Source organism: Clinocottus analis, unplaced genomic scaffold, assembly GCF_023055335.1.
Source record: "Clinocottus analis isolate CAN_PGR_092001 unplaced genomic scaffold, fCliAna1.0.p SCAF_1, whole genome shotgun sequence".
Classification (NCBI taxonomy): domain Eukaryota; kingdom Metazoa; phylum Chordata; class Actinopteri; order Perciformes; family Cottidae; genus Clinocottus; species Clinocottus analis.
In genome coordinates this window covers 2,520,360-2,533,391 of record NW_027175820.1, presented here as the reverse complement: position 1 = coordinate 2,533,391, position 13,032 = coordinate 2,520,360, and the positions used below count along the sequence as shown (strand labels likewise).

The following is a 13,032-nucleotide window of genomic DNA, read 5'->3' as shown; positions in this document are numbered from 1 at the left end:
CAGAGAGGTTAAGAGGTCAAACAAATGTGTCAATAGATGCACTTTCTTGGTGCTTTTAGGAAAGAAAGAACATTTTCATCTATCAAAATGTATTTTTATTTTGATCTTCACATCATAACCAATTTACCGTCATGTTAAAATGCAAATTAATCTAAAAGGTGTGATCTACATGAAAGTTTGCCTCTGTTTCAAAGTATGTCCACCGAGGCTGTTATTCATTCTAATTAAAAAAAAAAGAAAAGCAAAACTGCTGAATCAATCGAGCCGAATGATTCATTTATTTCCGTCATGTGAAGCTTCAGTCGAGTTGTGTTCATCAGATATCGCCTCAGGTGGTTGTCTGACCAGTAGCAGGGCGGCGGCGGTCGTCTCCACAGTGACTGAGTTAGAATAGATTTCAGGAGACAGTAAGGAGACATTTCAATGAAAGAATCAATACCAGGACTCGCTCTTAATGTCAACCTGCCCTCTTTCTCTACAATGCTCTTTGTTCTACGTCTTTCTCTCAATTATATATATATATATATATATATATATATATATATATATATATATATATATATATATATATATATATATATCTTTTAATGCAGAGAAAAGTGACACTAATTCTGTTTACTTTAAGGATTGTAACCGATACGAACACCACCTTAAAGCCTTTAAATCACGTCACCGTCAAGAGAACATAGACCGAGGGGCGGAACAAAGAAAGAGAAAGGGCTTTAAAATATTCATCTCTATTAATCTCTTGAAAACACCTGCCAGGTTCATTTTCCGGGCAGGAAACTATTTTGGGAAAAACTGCACAAGAAGAAAAATCATCAGTCTCTCTCTCTCTCTCTCTCTCTCTCTCTCTCTCTCTCTCTCTCTCTCTCTCTCTCTCTCTCTCTCTCTCTCTCTCTCTCTCTCTCTCTCTCTCTCTCTCTCTCTCTCTCTCTCTCTCTCTCTCTCAGCCATGCAGAAATATGTGATGTCATCTCGTCAGACTACGCCAGTTGGCGCGTTCTGACATCCTGTCCTGCAGTTCAGGAGCCGCGGCTGCGACCTCGCATGTCTTGTGGTTTCCCATGATTCCTGGCGTGGGGGGGTAAACAAACAGTTCTTCCAACGGGGTTTAGTCACGTGTCACTGCAAACATTTCTGAGGGTTTGATCATTTATTAGTCCACAGAGCTCATGTAAACGGACCCAGATCCGCGGCGGCTGGCGTACGTCTGCCGCAGTGGGTCCGGTCGGTGCTAGTATCAGTGGCAGGTCTGACTGGCCTCCGGCGGCGCCGCTCTCCATCTATCACTGCCCCCCAAGAAGGTCAGAGCGCACTTTGATCCAAAAGAGCTGATGCGTGAACCGAGCGGCCTTTAGGTTTGTTTTTTTGTTTTTTTTAAATATCTGCCAGAGGACGCCTCGGGCTCACGGGGAGCACAAAGCTGTTGTTTTGTCGGACGCGCGGCGGTTAATGCGGTTTGTTTGTGCGCTCACTGAAGGGTGACATTATGCGACGGAGACGACGCCCGGGCACGCGGAGGAACAACTGAGCGGGTCTTGCGACGTCGCGTGCATGTTTTGCGCGTGTGTTTTGAGCGGGCGCCCGCTTTGAGAGCCAAATCAGAATGTTCCATTACTGGAGCTCTGTCAACAAATCTCTGGTACCGGCCCAAATGAACATGACAAATATAGCACGCGCCATTTGGTGGACGAGTTTATGACAGGGAGGGGGAGGGGCTGTGCAAGGATTCACACATGAATATATATATAATCGTGGCTTTTTTGGAGGCTTTTGTTATCTTCTCTAAGTCTGTGTAAATCTTCTTGGTTCGGCACTTTCTTTTGTGCCGGTGAGTCTGTCCCTGATCATTGCACATTAAGTTGACAGGAAGTCCCAAAGGGTCTCCGGGCACTACCTGCTTTACACGCACATGTACACAGCAGTAATGTGGGTTACTTTAGGGCGCGAAAAGGATAATTCTGTACCTCATGTTTCTATTCTCCAGCTAAAAATATGATTCTAATGATGAGCCGTGTTCATTTCCTGTGGAGTGATTTATTCCCATGATTTTGCTTCCATCTTGAGTCAAATGTAATGATTTTCTTTTTTTTTTTTTTACTGGTGGCTGTTTTAATTTAAAAAGGAATAGTTTGAGATTCTGGAAAATATTTGTATTTTCTGAGGACATTGTGTGACTTTTGGCAAAGAAAGCCGATAGGTGCATTTTCCCCCCAAAAATGCACCTATCGGTGCAAAACAAAAAATCACGCTGTCTCCAGACAAGATGAGCAGCCACGCTCCAAAAAAAGTGATTTCCGACTGCAATTCGACACCTCTGCTGTCCTGATGGCTCTGCTCTGTTGACCTCTACTTGTCTGTCACATTTTATTCCTCGTTTCCCAACTTTTCTTCTTTCTCTCTTTTTTTCCCCTCTCCTCCATCTCCCTTCCTGTCTGTCTGTCTGTCTGTCAGAGTAAAGATGCCGGCATCAGGACTCTGGTCATGTTGGACGAGCAGGGAGGTAAGTTGGTGGAGAGAGAGATCACCTAACACCGTCTCTCTAACATCTCGTCTGCTCCACTGCCGATTCTCTCCATGCTGTATGATGGGGCGAGTCGCCATCACCAGTACGTCCAGTATAAACGCAGTAATGGTCCCTGTCAAATATACGGCACAGATGCGGATGACCTTTATGGTTCTATAATTACTAAACTAGAAGGGCAGTTTATTTCTCTGTGAGCTTCAGCCAAGTCTTTAAAAGTAACCTCCGCTGCAGTCTGAGCTAATGTGGCTGAAATGATTATACTGGATGAGACTGTTGAGCCAGCCGTCTGCTTCGCCTCCCTATTACAGCGCTGCGCTTTCCTTCTTCCTGCATTTGTCACACAAATGCATATATACTGAGTTCATCTTACTGATTTTATTTTAGCTTTATTATACAAGTGCTTTTTAAGCATTAGAACGCAGAGAAACTTCAGCTTTACTCTGTTCTCTGAGGGGAAACAACTATCTGTAATGTCAAACTATCTTTCTCGTATTCCATTCAATTATTTACAAGTATTTAATACAATATTAATAAGTATGTTTTCTTGTGTGTATAATCACCTGAACATAAGAATGGGTGTGTTTTCATTAGCTTAGAATGAGATGTTTTATCTACTTAAGAGCTGGTCTTCTTCACGGAGTCTGCTGTGTTTCTACGGTAGCCCAAAATGGACAAACCGAACCGTGGCTCTGCACGCTTGGCTACACGCTTCACTGCTCGCTGCTGCTGAATCCTACACGCTGCAGCTTTAAGAATTAAAGGAACGGGAACTCAGCCGCTTGCATGAAGTTCGTTGTTGCTCTGGAGGAACTTTTAGAAGTGATGGTGCAGTCGAACAAACGACGCTATCGAGTTGCATGATGAGGAAATGCAGGATCCGGTGTTTGGTTTTTGAGAGTGCAATGCTAAATTTAGTTTGTGGGCCCTCCTCTCCAGTCACAGAGTAATAAAATACTAATATTGCGCACAGTATAAAAGTTTGAACTCATAACATAACCATAATTTACCTACAAAAACTGTTGGGAATAAGATAATATATATATTCTAACATTTTCTTATAGTAACTTGTATGCATACAACTTATATACATTGGAACTTGTGTGTGAATATATATACATATATGGTGCACAGGGAGTCAAGGATATTTTTCTCATATCATATTAGTATAACGTTGTATGATAAGGACCATCAGTCTGTTCCTCCTGTCCGGAGTCTCTCCAGATATCGGGGATGAGCTCTGTCATCACTGCTGCTGCTGCTGCGGCAGCTGATGAAGAACAGAGTCGCTCATAAAAACACCCGCGTCGGGATCAGCACCCTCGGCTCGGTGTCACTGGCCTTCACCGCCGGTCGACCACCGAGAAACCAGAGGCCAAAGCGCGACAACGGTCCACACCGTAATGGCTCCGGCAGCAACGGGAATGCAAGCCGCAGGCGTGTGTTCATCAATATACACCGTTACTGTGTAAAGCGAAGAAAAAAAAACAGCATCTTATCCAGCTTTGTGACGCAACAAAAACAACATAACGTCTTCTGTTTTAGTCCTTCAGTCACAGAGGAACCAACTGAGAAACACTGCCACCCGGCGCTAATTCAAAATGCATTCTACGGCTTATATAACCGACTCATTTCTGTCAAACTAAATTAATTATAACATCTCTTTTAAATACATAAAAGACAACCAGGTCCTCGAAAAACAGCGAAGCAAACGCAAGGTCAGAGGCCCCTCAGGGAGCACCAGATACATATCACATGATATTATCATTATTAGCAAGATAAAATTCCTGGTAAAAAAAAAATATAATAGGAAATTTGGGTACAATCCTCGGTCCTAAAAGTCCCACTATAGGCTTGTGCTTCGCTGCATGCGTGAACGAGCAGCCTAATTGGCCTGTCAAAGGAACAGATAGCCTGGTTCCCTTCCCTCCCTCCCTCCCTCCTTCCTTCCTTCCTTCCCTCCTTCCTTCCCTCCTGTCTTCTTCCCTCCAGAGTCACGGCTGCGTCGGACAGCAATCAATTCACAGATTTAAATTACCTCTGCCTCTCGGCAAATGTCCTGTTAACCCGATCTCCCATCTGTCTCTTTCTCACACTCTCTCTCTGTTTCCCGTCTTCCTCTTCTTCCTCTTCTTCTCTTTCCCACGTTCCCTCTCCTCTTTCCCACTAGCCCCTGCTCTCCTTCCCTTTCGCTTTACTCTCCTGACCTCTGCACGTTCTTTCCTCTCCGGCTCTTTTGCCTGGAGATCACTTTGGTTACAGTAATGATGAAGCTCTTTTCTTGTCTTCTTTCGTTTCGTCTCTTTCTTCCTCCCTTCCCCCCTCCCAGACCATCCTTCTCGTTTACAATGGCTGCTGAACTACACAAGCCTCTACAATTTCTGGACACATTTGCTGGGTTATTTACATCAAGAATTCCCTCTAATATCGCCATTAGAGTAAAAAAGAAGGCTCATAAGTAATCGCCTGCCATGCGTGTGGCCATCAATACGTCTCGTTGAGCCGTACGCCGACGTGTAACTAATCCCTCTGCCCTTTACGCACGCAGGTCATACTTTGGAGATGTTTCATTTCTTGGGAGTGATGCATTACCCGTGGTGGAGGTCTCACTGCAGCTAATGAGCCCCCCCCCCCCCCCCACGCTCGGCTGTTACACGCATGTTGACCTGTGCCGCACGGCTGATGGATTGCGGCTTCGGAGCGCTAACCGTCGGTCGGGTTATAGCTCCTGCAGGTCGTAAAAGTACTCACAAATCAAACGCATCCATGTGACTATGCAACAGAGCTAGTGACGTAGTATTAAATATCGAGAAAGAGCATTTCTGGAGGGCGGGGGACGAGGCGGATCGGGTCCAATTAACACAGGAATGTCAACCACAACCGGTGTTCGACAAAGTGCTGTTGTGGTTTTGTTGCGTAAACCTACTGTCCGTAACAGTGGAACCTTAATAACCTAGTTATTTTAAGGCCTAACATAACCTGTACAGGTTATGTACTACATTAAAAACACTTAGTAGGAAGTGGTTTTGTTGCCTAAACCAAACTTTTATTTTTTAATCGTTCCGAGAAAAAAAAAAAAGGACAATATTTTGCAGTGTTTCAAGTTTTTATTTTTAATCACTATCCTCAATTTGACTTGACATAGAATGTAAAGATTTCAATTCAGTTTATTTTGTTTAGCCCAAAATCACAAATACTTTTGCCTCTGAGGACTTTACAATCTGTACACATGACATCCCCGACCCAGGACCTCACATGGGATCAGGAAAAACTCCCCAAATAAAGATAATAAAACCCTTTAACAGGGAAAAGAGGAAGAACCCTCCAGGAGAGAACAGAGGAGGATCCCTCTCCCCGGATGGACACAAGCAATAGAAACCATCTTGTAGGTTTCGCATCACGGCCACCAGTTAAAATGATTTCAACTTTGTTTCTGTGAAGTCGTGGCGTGTCCGTCATCTCGGCTCAAAACAACGACGGTGATGTTCGGCCGCCGTTGCCATGGAGAAGAAACCAGTCAGAGGCGCGAACGAAAGCGCTAACAAATTCAAATGTTTTGTCGGTGCAGTTGAGAAAAAAAAACAAGAATTTTAAACAGATTTCAGCTGCAGGGTTTGTTTTTTTCCCTTTCAGTTTTCTCACCACTGTCATCATCAGCTTTTCTCCCACGATTAAAAGCCTGGCCACATCATTCAATTCATGGACGTATGAATAATAATATGGCACTGGAAATGTAACACTGATTTGACATGCTGCTGGGTAGGAGTCCCAGCGTACGACGGCTACATTTCTTCTCCCCTCCTGCCGTCCCCGCCCCAAAACAATTGACAAAAAAGCTATAAAATATACAATTCTTAAAATAAGAAATATATACGCATCAAAAACTTCTTTTTCCCCATTGATTGTGTTCTTTGAGGGAGTAAAAGTAAGATGGAAACTAACCTGACGCTCGGGGCCTTTGAGGCAATGAGTGGTGCTCCCTCATTGGTTAAACCTACTGACTATGGGAAGAGGAGGGGAGGGGGGGGGTGGAGGCTCTCACACGATAATCCTCAGACGGCTTGAGAGGAGGCAGGTTGGCCCGGCTGTGCAAAGCTAAGGAGATAAACAATGACTCTCTCTCTCTCTCACGTTCCTTCTCTCCTCAATCCCCCACTCACACTGCCATGGGATTACCGCTGGAGGCCATTTAGTTGTCGTCCACTCACTGCACGGTCCACTCGTACTGTCCAGTTAGCAAGAAATCATCTTAATCTCTCCTCCTAATCCTCTCGCCTCAGCTTTTAGGATCTCGTCTAAGATTTCGCCCCATTTATTTAGCGCTCCGAGTAAACAGCGCTGGCTTTTGGAGAGAGAGAGTGAGATAAAAAAAAAACCTTCCCCAGGTCGAGTGTTGCCATCTTGTGTTCTTTGCCATCCCGCCTGTGGCGGTTACAGCTTTCACGATTATGAAATTGACCCTGATAGCAGAGATCTGCACAGCCGGCGCCAGAGGTCCGAGCAAGGTCGTCGTTTACGATCACACGCGGAGGCCGTGATGTGATCGTCGACCGTCACACACACACGCGCACACACACACACACACACACACACACACTCACACGCAGGATCAGCAGCACTCGTTCCAATAGATCTTAAACAGCCGGTGTTTTATGACCATCTGCATCCTCTTGCGCTGCAATCTGACTAATCAAACCTTAGGAGTTTCTTCCCCTGGAAGACAAAGTGCCCCTTTCCACTGAAGGAGATTACTGGTATCCTGTCCTCCAACCAATAACGAGCCAGAGAGAGAGAGAGAGGATCCAACCTTGAATCAGAGCTTTTTATAGCTCTGTGCTCCTCCGACCATCTGAGTGAAGAAGCATCGGTGACTGAATGTTGCTTTTCGTAACACTCTTCTCATGATTACATCGATTTTGCCGCTCATTTATGCAATTGCTTTTTTACGCGCTCAGCCTCTCACGGCCTCCTAGTGGCGTGCACGAGTACTACATCCAGCACCGTATGAGGCGTGCAGGTCTGCCGAGGCAGCCGCTCAGATAAAATACTTGGCGTCACTTTGGATGGAGTTAGGAGACAAAAGCTGTCGGGAAAACCCCCGCGTAGATTTCCAAGGAAATAAATTCATCCATAGCCCGCTTTGCCTTCTGCGTCCAAAGCCAAAACCACTTTTTTTTTTTGCCTCTCTTGCACTGTAGCGTAGCGCGCCAACCCTGGTACAAAAAAAACAACCAGTCAAATTTATTTCACTGCTCTCATGCCTTTTATCCTCACCAGAGCAACTTGATCGCATGGAAGAGGGCATGAACAAGGTGAACGCAGACCTGAAGGAGGCCGAGAGAGATTTAAAAGATATAGGACAATGCTGTGGTCTGATATGCCCATGTATTAAAAAGTAGGTACCGGCCAGGAGCCCCGAGCTTCTGCCTGTCCAGTGCTGGTGGTGGTGGTGGTGGTGGTGATGTCTGATGTCTCTCTTGTCACAGTCAATGTCTTTTTTTGTCTCTTCTCCTCTGTTCACCCTCTCTACTCCCCTCCCTCCCCACCCGCAACTTCTTCCACCTCTCTTCTCTTCTCACGTGCTTTCGTTCTTTTGCTGGGAAAACAAAAAAAAAAATGACAATGTGTTGGTAATCAGAACAACTGGAGCGCATCGAGGAGGGGATGGACCAAATCAATAAGGACATGAAGGATGCAGAAAAGAATTTGAACAATCTAGGACAGTTCTGTGGTCTATGTTCATGTCCCTGTAACAAGTAGGTGCTGCCTGTGTCGCCTGACTGCATGTGTTTCAGTGCCTGCCTTCCTGCCTCTCTATCCGCCCGCCTGCTTCTGGTGTGTAAGAGCATGGTGACCTGTGGGGTGAGCGGTCGGGCCCATGGCCACGACAGCGGCAACACCGGCAGCAGCAACAGCGGCAACACGCTCCCGGAACAGGCACCAGTGCTGCATGCATGTGTGTGTGTGTGTGTTGAGAGAGTGTCAAGTGAGAGAGTGTGTGTGCATGCATGAACGACGCAACATCTGCACGACAGGCTTCGGTGTTTTTTTATTGTTTTTTTTGTTGCCGTTTGTCATCAACCAAAAAAGCCCTTCATTCCACATTGGATTAGAGATTCTCTTCCAGCAGGTAGCAGCATCATCAGGGATCTGCAGGGCCCCGGCACCCACCCACCCACCCACCACCACCACCACCCCCCTCTGAACCCCACCCAAGCCCAGCAGCATGATGCAGTCATGCTGTGCACAAAGTCCAACCAAAGAATAAATCAACTAGTTGCCTTCTCCACTAAATTACTCATTTATCCGTTTTGTTGCCATTTGTAGAAAGAAAACAATGTTGGTGTCTTACATGTTTTTATATTAGTTCATCGATCATCTGGGGCTCTTGCAGTGTAGAAATTAATTATGCTTCTTGCCGAGAGTGAGATAAGAAGATTGCTACTGCTCTCCAGTCTGTTCTATACATATGTAGCTTAGCTTAGCACAAAGACTGGAAACAGGAGGAAGTAGCTAGCCATGCGTGTTCCAAGCTAACACAATCTAGCAGCACCACTAATGTCATCAATTAACACGTTGCATCTTGTTTGTTAAATATGGACAGAGAACAAAAGTGTAAACTTGTTGTTGCAGTTTTTACAGTAGATAAACCAGAATAACTATTCCATTGGCGAACATTTACATCTTTTTATTAATTAAACAAACAAGATATGACCTGTCAATTAAGTGAGCTTTAAAAATACTAATGGGCAGATCGTTTTTCTTTTGAGAAGAGCCAGGCGAGCTGTTTCCACCGGTTTCCAGATGTTGTGCTAAGCTAAGCTAGCAGTTTGCTGGTGGTAGCCTCATAGTTCTTCATCTCACGCTCAGCAGGAAAACGAACGTGAATATTTAAAATTATTTCAGCGTTTAGCATCTTTGAAGTCACAGTTCTTCGATGTGGTGATTTATTCATTTATTCTTGTATGTTATATCGTCTACATTGTTCAGACTGGAGGCCACCAGCACATGAGCCGGTTACTTTGTAAGCCAGCCATCACCAGTCCAGTAACTTTATAATGAAACACAGATGGTAAAACAAAATCTATAAAAAAAAAAAAGGTATAACGTAAGCTTTCACACACCAACTTTGACAAATAACCCAAAGATTACGAGCTGTGAACCATAGGATGCCTCAGTCGGCCCCTGCCCGTCTTCCCTCAGGACTCTCATACAAGAGCGAGGTCAAACTTGATCCGTTTTGATATTAAAGCTCTTAAACTTTATGCATTTGTAGTGAGAAAGCTTCGACAGGAAGGTGGGTTCCCCAGTGCCCCCTTTTGCCAAACTCCTGTGTGATCTGGTCTCACCGAGTCATGTCACACTCTGACCAATACACGTACTGTATACAGTTGTCTCTCTCAGAGCTATAGAAAACACAAGGGATAAACCAAGAACTAAATGGCTATATGTAGGTTCATTTTTGGTGGGTTTGCAGCAGGATGTTTCGCGATGCCTTATAATATAATATTGTATTAGTGTAGAAGGTGCAGTTTTTTGGTCTTCTTGAGGAATAACACAATCCTCCGTGTTAGATCCGACCGAGAATGACACATTTTAGTAACTCTTTTTCTATGTTTTCATTGTTTATTATTATTATTTTTACATCCACTCTGGAGATTGAGTAGGCCTTTTAACAGACGATTTCTTTCTCCAAAACAGGGCTGAGCAGGATTCTTGACTCTAGCACACGCTAACTAATCTGCTTCATTTGCATCACAGCCGTCATTTTGTAGCAGTTGGTGTTTGTTTAATTGTCACCACCTGATTTTGGCTTGAATTTTTTTAATTTTTTTTGCCTCCTGTGATGAAGGTATATTAGCAGTTTGCTGCCTCCACCCGGTCCTTTTTTTTTTTTGGTCCTGCTTCCATACATGATTGTTTTTGGGTTCAGATCTTGTCTATTCTATAGCTCTCTGGTCCTCCCACTCACAAACCGCTTGTGATGTGATCCTGTGGTCATGTGTTTTATCTCATATACACGTCTTTACATGCCAGTGTCAAATAGCATGTGAACAATAATTCTTGCTTGTTGTTATAAGATGGAGCATCTGATGGGCGTGGTTTGCATAGCGCTCGTCTTTCAATAAAAACTGACCAAAATACAGATTTTTCAATTTCAAATTTTGTGTTCATTGGGTTGTCTTCCGCTCATCAGATGCTCCGAGCGAAGCAAAACAAATGCTAAGAATTACATTTGCCTATTTGACTGTATACAGTGCATATCATCCTACATCCAGATGAAATGAAGGGCTCATCACTACGACTGTATTGTATAGTCTTGCATGCAAAATGATCACCATTCACTCACTGTTTTTTTAATTTATTTTTGGATATGGTTTTACATAAGGGATCTAACTGCTCGGCTTTCTTTCAATAATTACAGTGTGTGTCTGATCCTGCTCTTTCTTTGCGTGTTTCCCCCTCCCTCCCCCGTGTTAAACGTTGTGTACAATGTCTTCCGCCTCGCACGTCCTCTCGACTTTGCACGTGTGTTTTGGTGTCTCCCTCCGGCCGGAGTTTGGTCATTATGTGTTCTGTGTTTGTGCTCTTCTGTGTGTGCTCGTGGTGGGAGATGGTTTTACCTTTCGAACACGGCTTCTTGTGCTCGTATTCAATTGATCTGCATGTCCGATCAATTATTCACAGATTGCAAACGCTCGTATGTAGGTCTACTGCACGTGGCCGGCAGGCCGCTTCTAGCTAATTGACGCCACAATTATGCGACGCATTCCAAAAACACACATTGTGTGAGTTTGGAATATTTTAAGTTGCTAGAAAACAAGCACTCACATGAAAAATGCATATGCACAACCTCACATGCACGCCCGCAGCACAACTAGTCTTGGTAATGTTCACAAACAAGTGAAAACACACACACAGTATATACACAAGCATCGATACACAAGCACACAACGCAGCGGTTAAACTGGCCCTGACTGAAATGTGTGTGTGGTAGGATTAAGGGCGGGGGCCAGGCCTGGGGAGCCAACCAGGATGGAGTGGTGAACAGCCAGCCGGGGGCTCGAGTGATGGACGAACGTGAACAGATGGCCATCAGCGGGGGCTTCATCCGCAGGTAAGTAGAGCGTGTGTGTGTGTGTGTGTGTGTCCCTTTGTATGTGTAGCTGGCAAGCTTGCCATTTCGCATTTCAGTCGCTCACCTGAGTTTTCATCCTATTTCCCACGAGACTGATTGGATTTTTTTTTTTTAAACCCGGACGCGTTCTGCAGCAATAAGGGTTCAATACAGAAAAGTAAAAAAAATTAAAAATTGCACCTGATGGATGGATGTGTGTTGTTCCGCTAGTTTCCAGCCTATTTTGCTTGTGACCACTTATAAATAATATGTCTACTTTTGACCCTCCTCCCCCATCACTAGTGTCAGAAATCTAAAACTTTGTCAAAACTTGAGCAGGTAAAACTATCCACAAAAAAAGCAATGAATTTAAATTTGTGTCGCAGAGCTGTGTTTTAATTGTGACTTGTTGAAGGGGTCCCGACCCTCTGACTGCGAATCACTGAGTACTCCTATGACATACGATCTCAACCTTGTGGATCCTGGAGAGTTATCAGGGTTTCTTCCACTAGCCGAGTTTATTTTTCTCCAATTCCTTGAAACATCGGACTCTCACAGAGCGACGTGCTGACTCTCCAAACGGCTCATAAAGTGTGTGATGTAAAGCGTGCCGTGTGGTCATATACCACATTTGCATTCCAAGAACATTGTGATTCATTATTTACTGACTTATTTATTCACTTTATAGACACACGGCGTCTACCATGTACACTGAACTACCTTTTTAGTGAGGTCGGTGCTCTCCGGCACAATGTGACGGATCCCAACGTGATCTTTGGCCCCGCTTCCCTCCCTCCTGTGTGCTGCAGGGTAACAGACGACGCCCGGGAGAACGAGATGGATGAGAACCTGGAGCAGGTGGGCGGGATCATTGGCAATCTGCGTCACATGGCCCTGGACATGGGCCAGGAAATCGACACCCAGAACCGCCAGGTCGACAGGATCATGGAGAAGGTACAGCTCAATGAGATGGATTTCAGTTGGTGGGGAATGGTGCCTCTTCGCCGGTCTAAACTCATACAGATTATGGGAAACAAGTCAGAGTTGAGTTACTCTGCAGCGACATGTCCTAGTTGGTGGGGCAGAGTAAACGTTCCATCAGAGGTGGACAACTGTAGCGCCAAAAGAGTTTCATTTATGGGTGTGATGCGGTAACGTTTTGGTAATATGGTCCACAGTGTGAGGATCAAGAAGGAGTTTTGTCATAGATAGATGGATAGATACCAAATGGATTTGACTAAATGAACTAAATACACAAAATAAAATGGAACAGGGGTGACAGATATATACAAATTTTTATATATATATATATATATATATATATATATATATATATATATATATATATATATATATATATATATATATATATATATATATATATATA

The 13,032-nt window shown here is 44.3% G+C and overlaps 1 protein-coding gene across 1 annotated transcript in view; it reads left to right on the top strand.

The window, feature by feature from the left end:
- The window catches only part of LOC137785427 (synaptosomal-associated protein 25-A-like), a 34,299-nt gene that overhangs the window by 18,928 nt on the left and 2,339 nt on the right, over nucleotides 1-13,032 (top strand). The window contains exons 4-7 of the mRNA XM_068576651.1: nucleotides 2,458-2,506; nucleotides 8,166-8,283; nucleotides 11,526-11,645; nucleotides 12,455-12,599. Coding sequence (XP_068432752.1) covers nucleotides 2,458-2,506; nucleotides 8,166-8,283; nucleotides 11,526-11,645; nucleotides 12,455-12,599 — 432 coding nt within the window. The remainder of the gene's footprint in view (nucleotides 1-2,457; nucleotides 2,507-8,165; nucleotides 8,284-11,525; nucleotides 11,646-12,454; nucleotides 12,600-13,032) is intronic.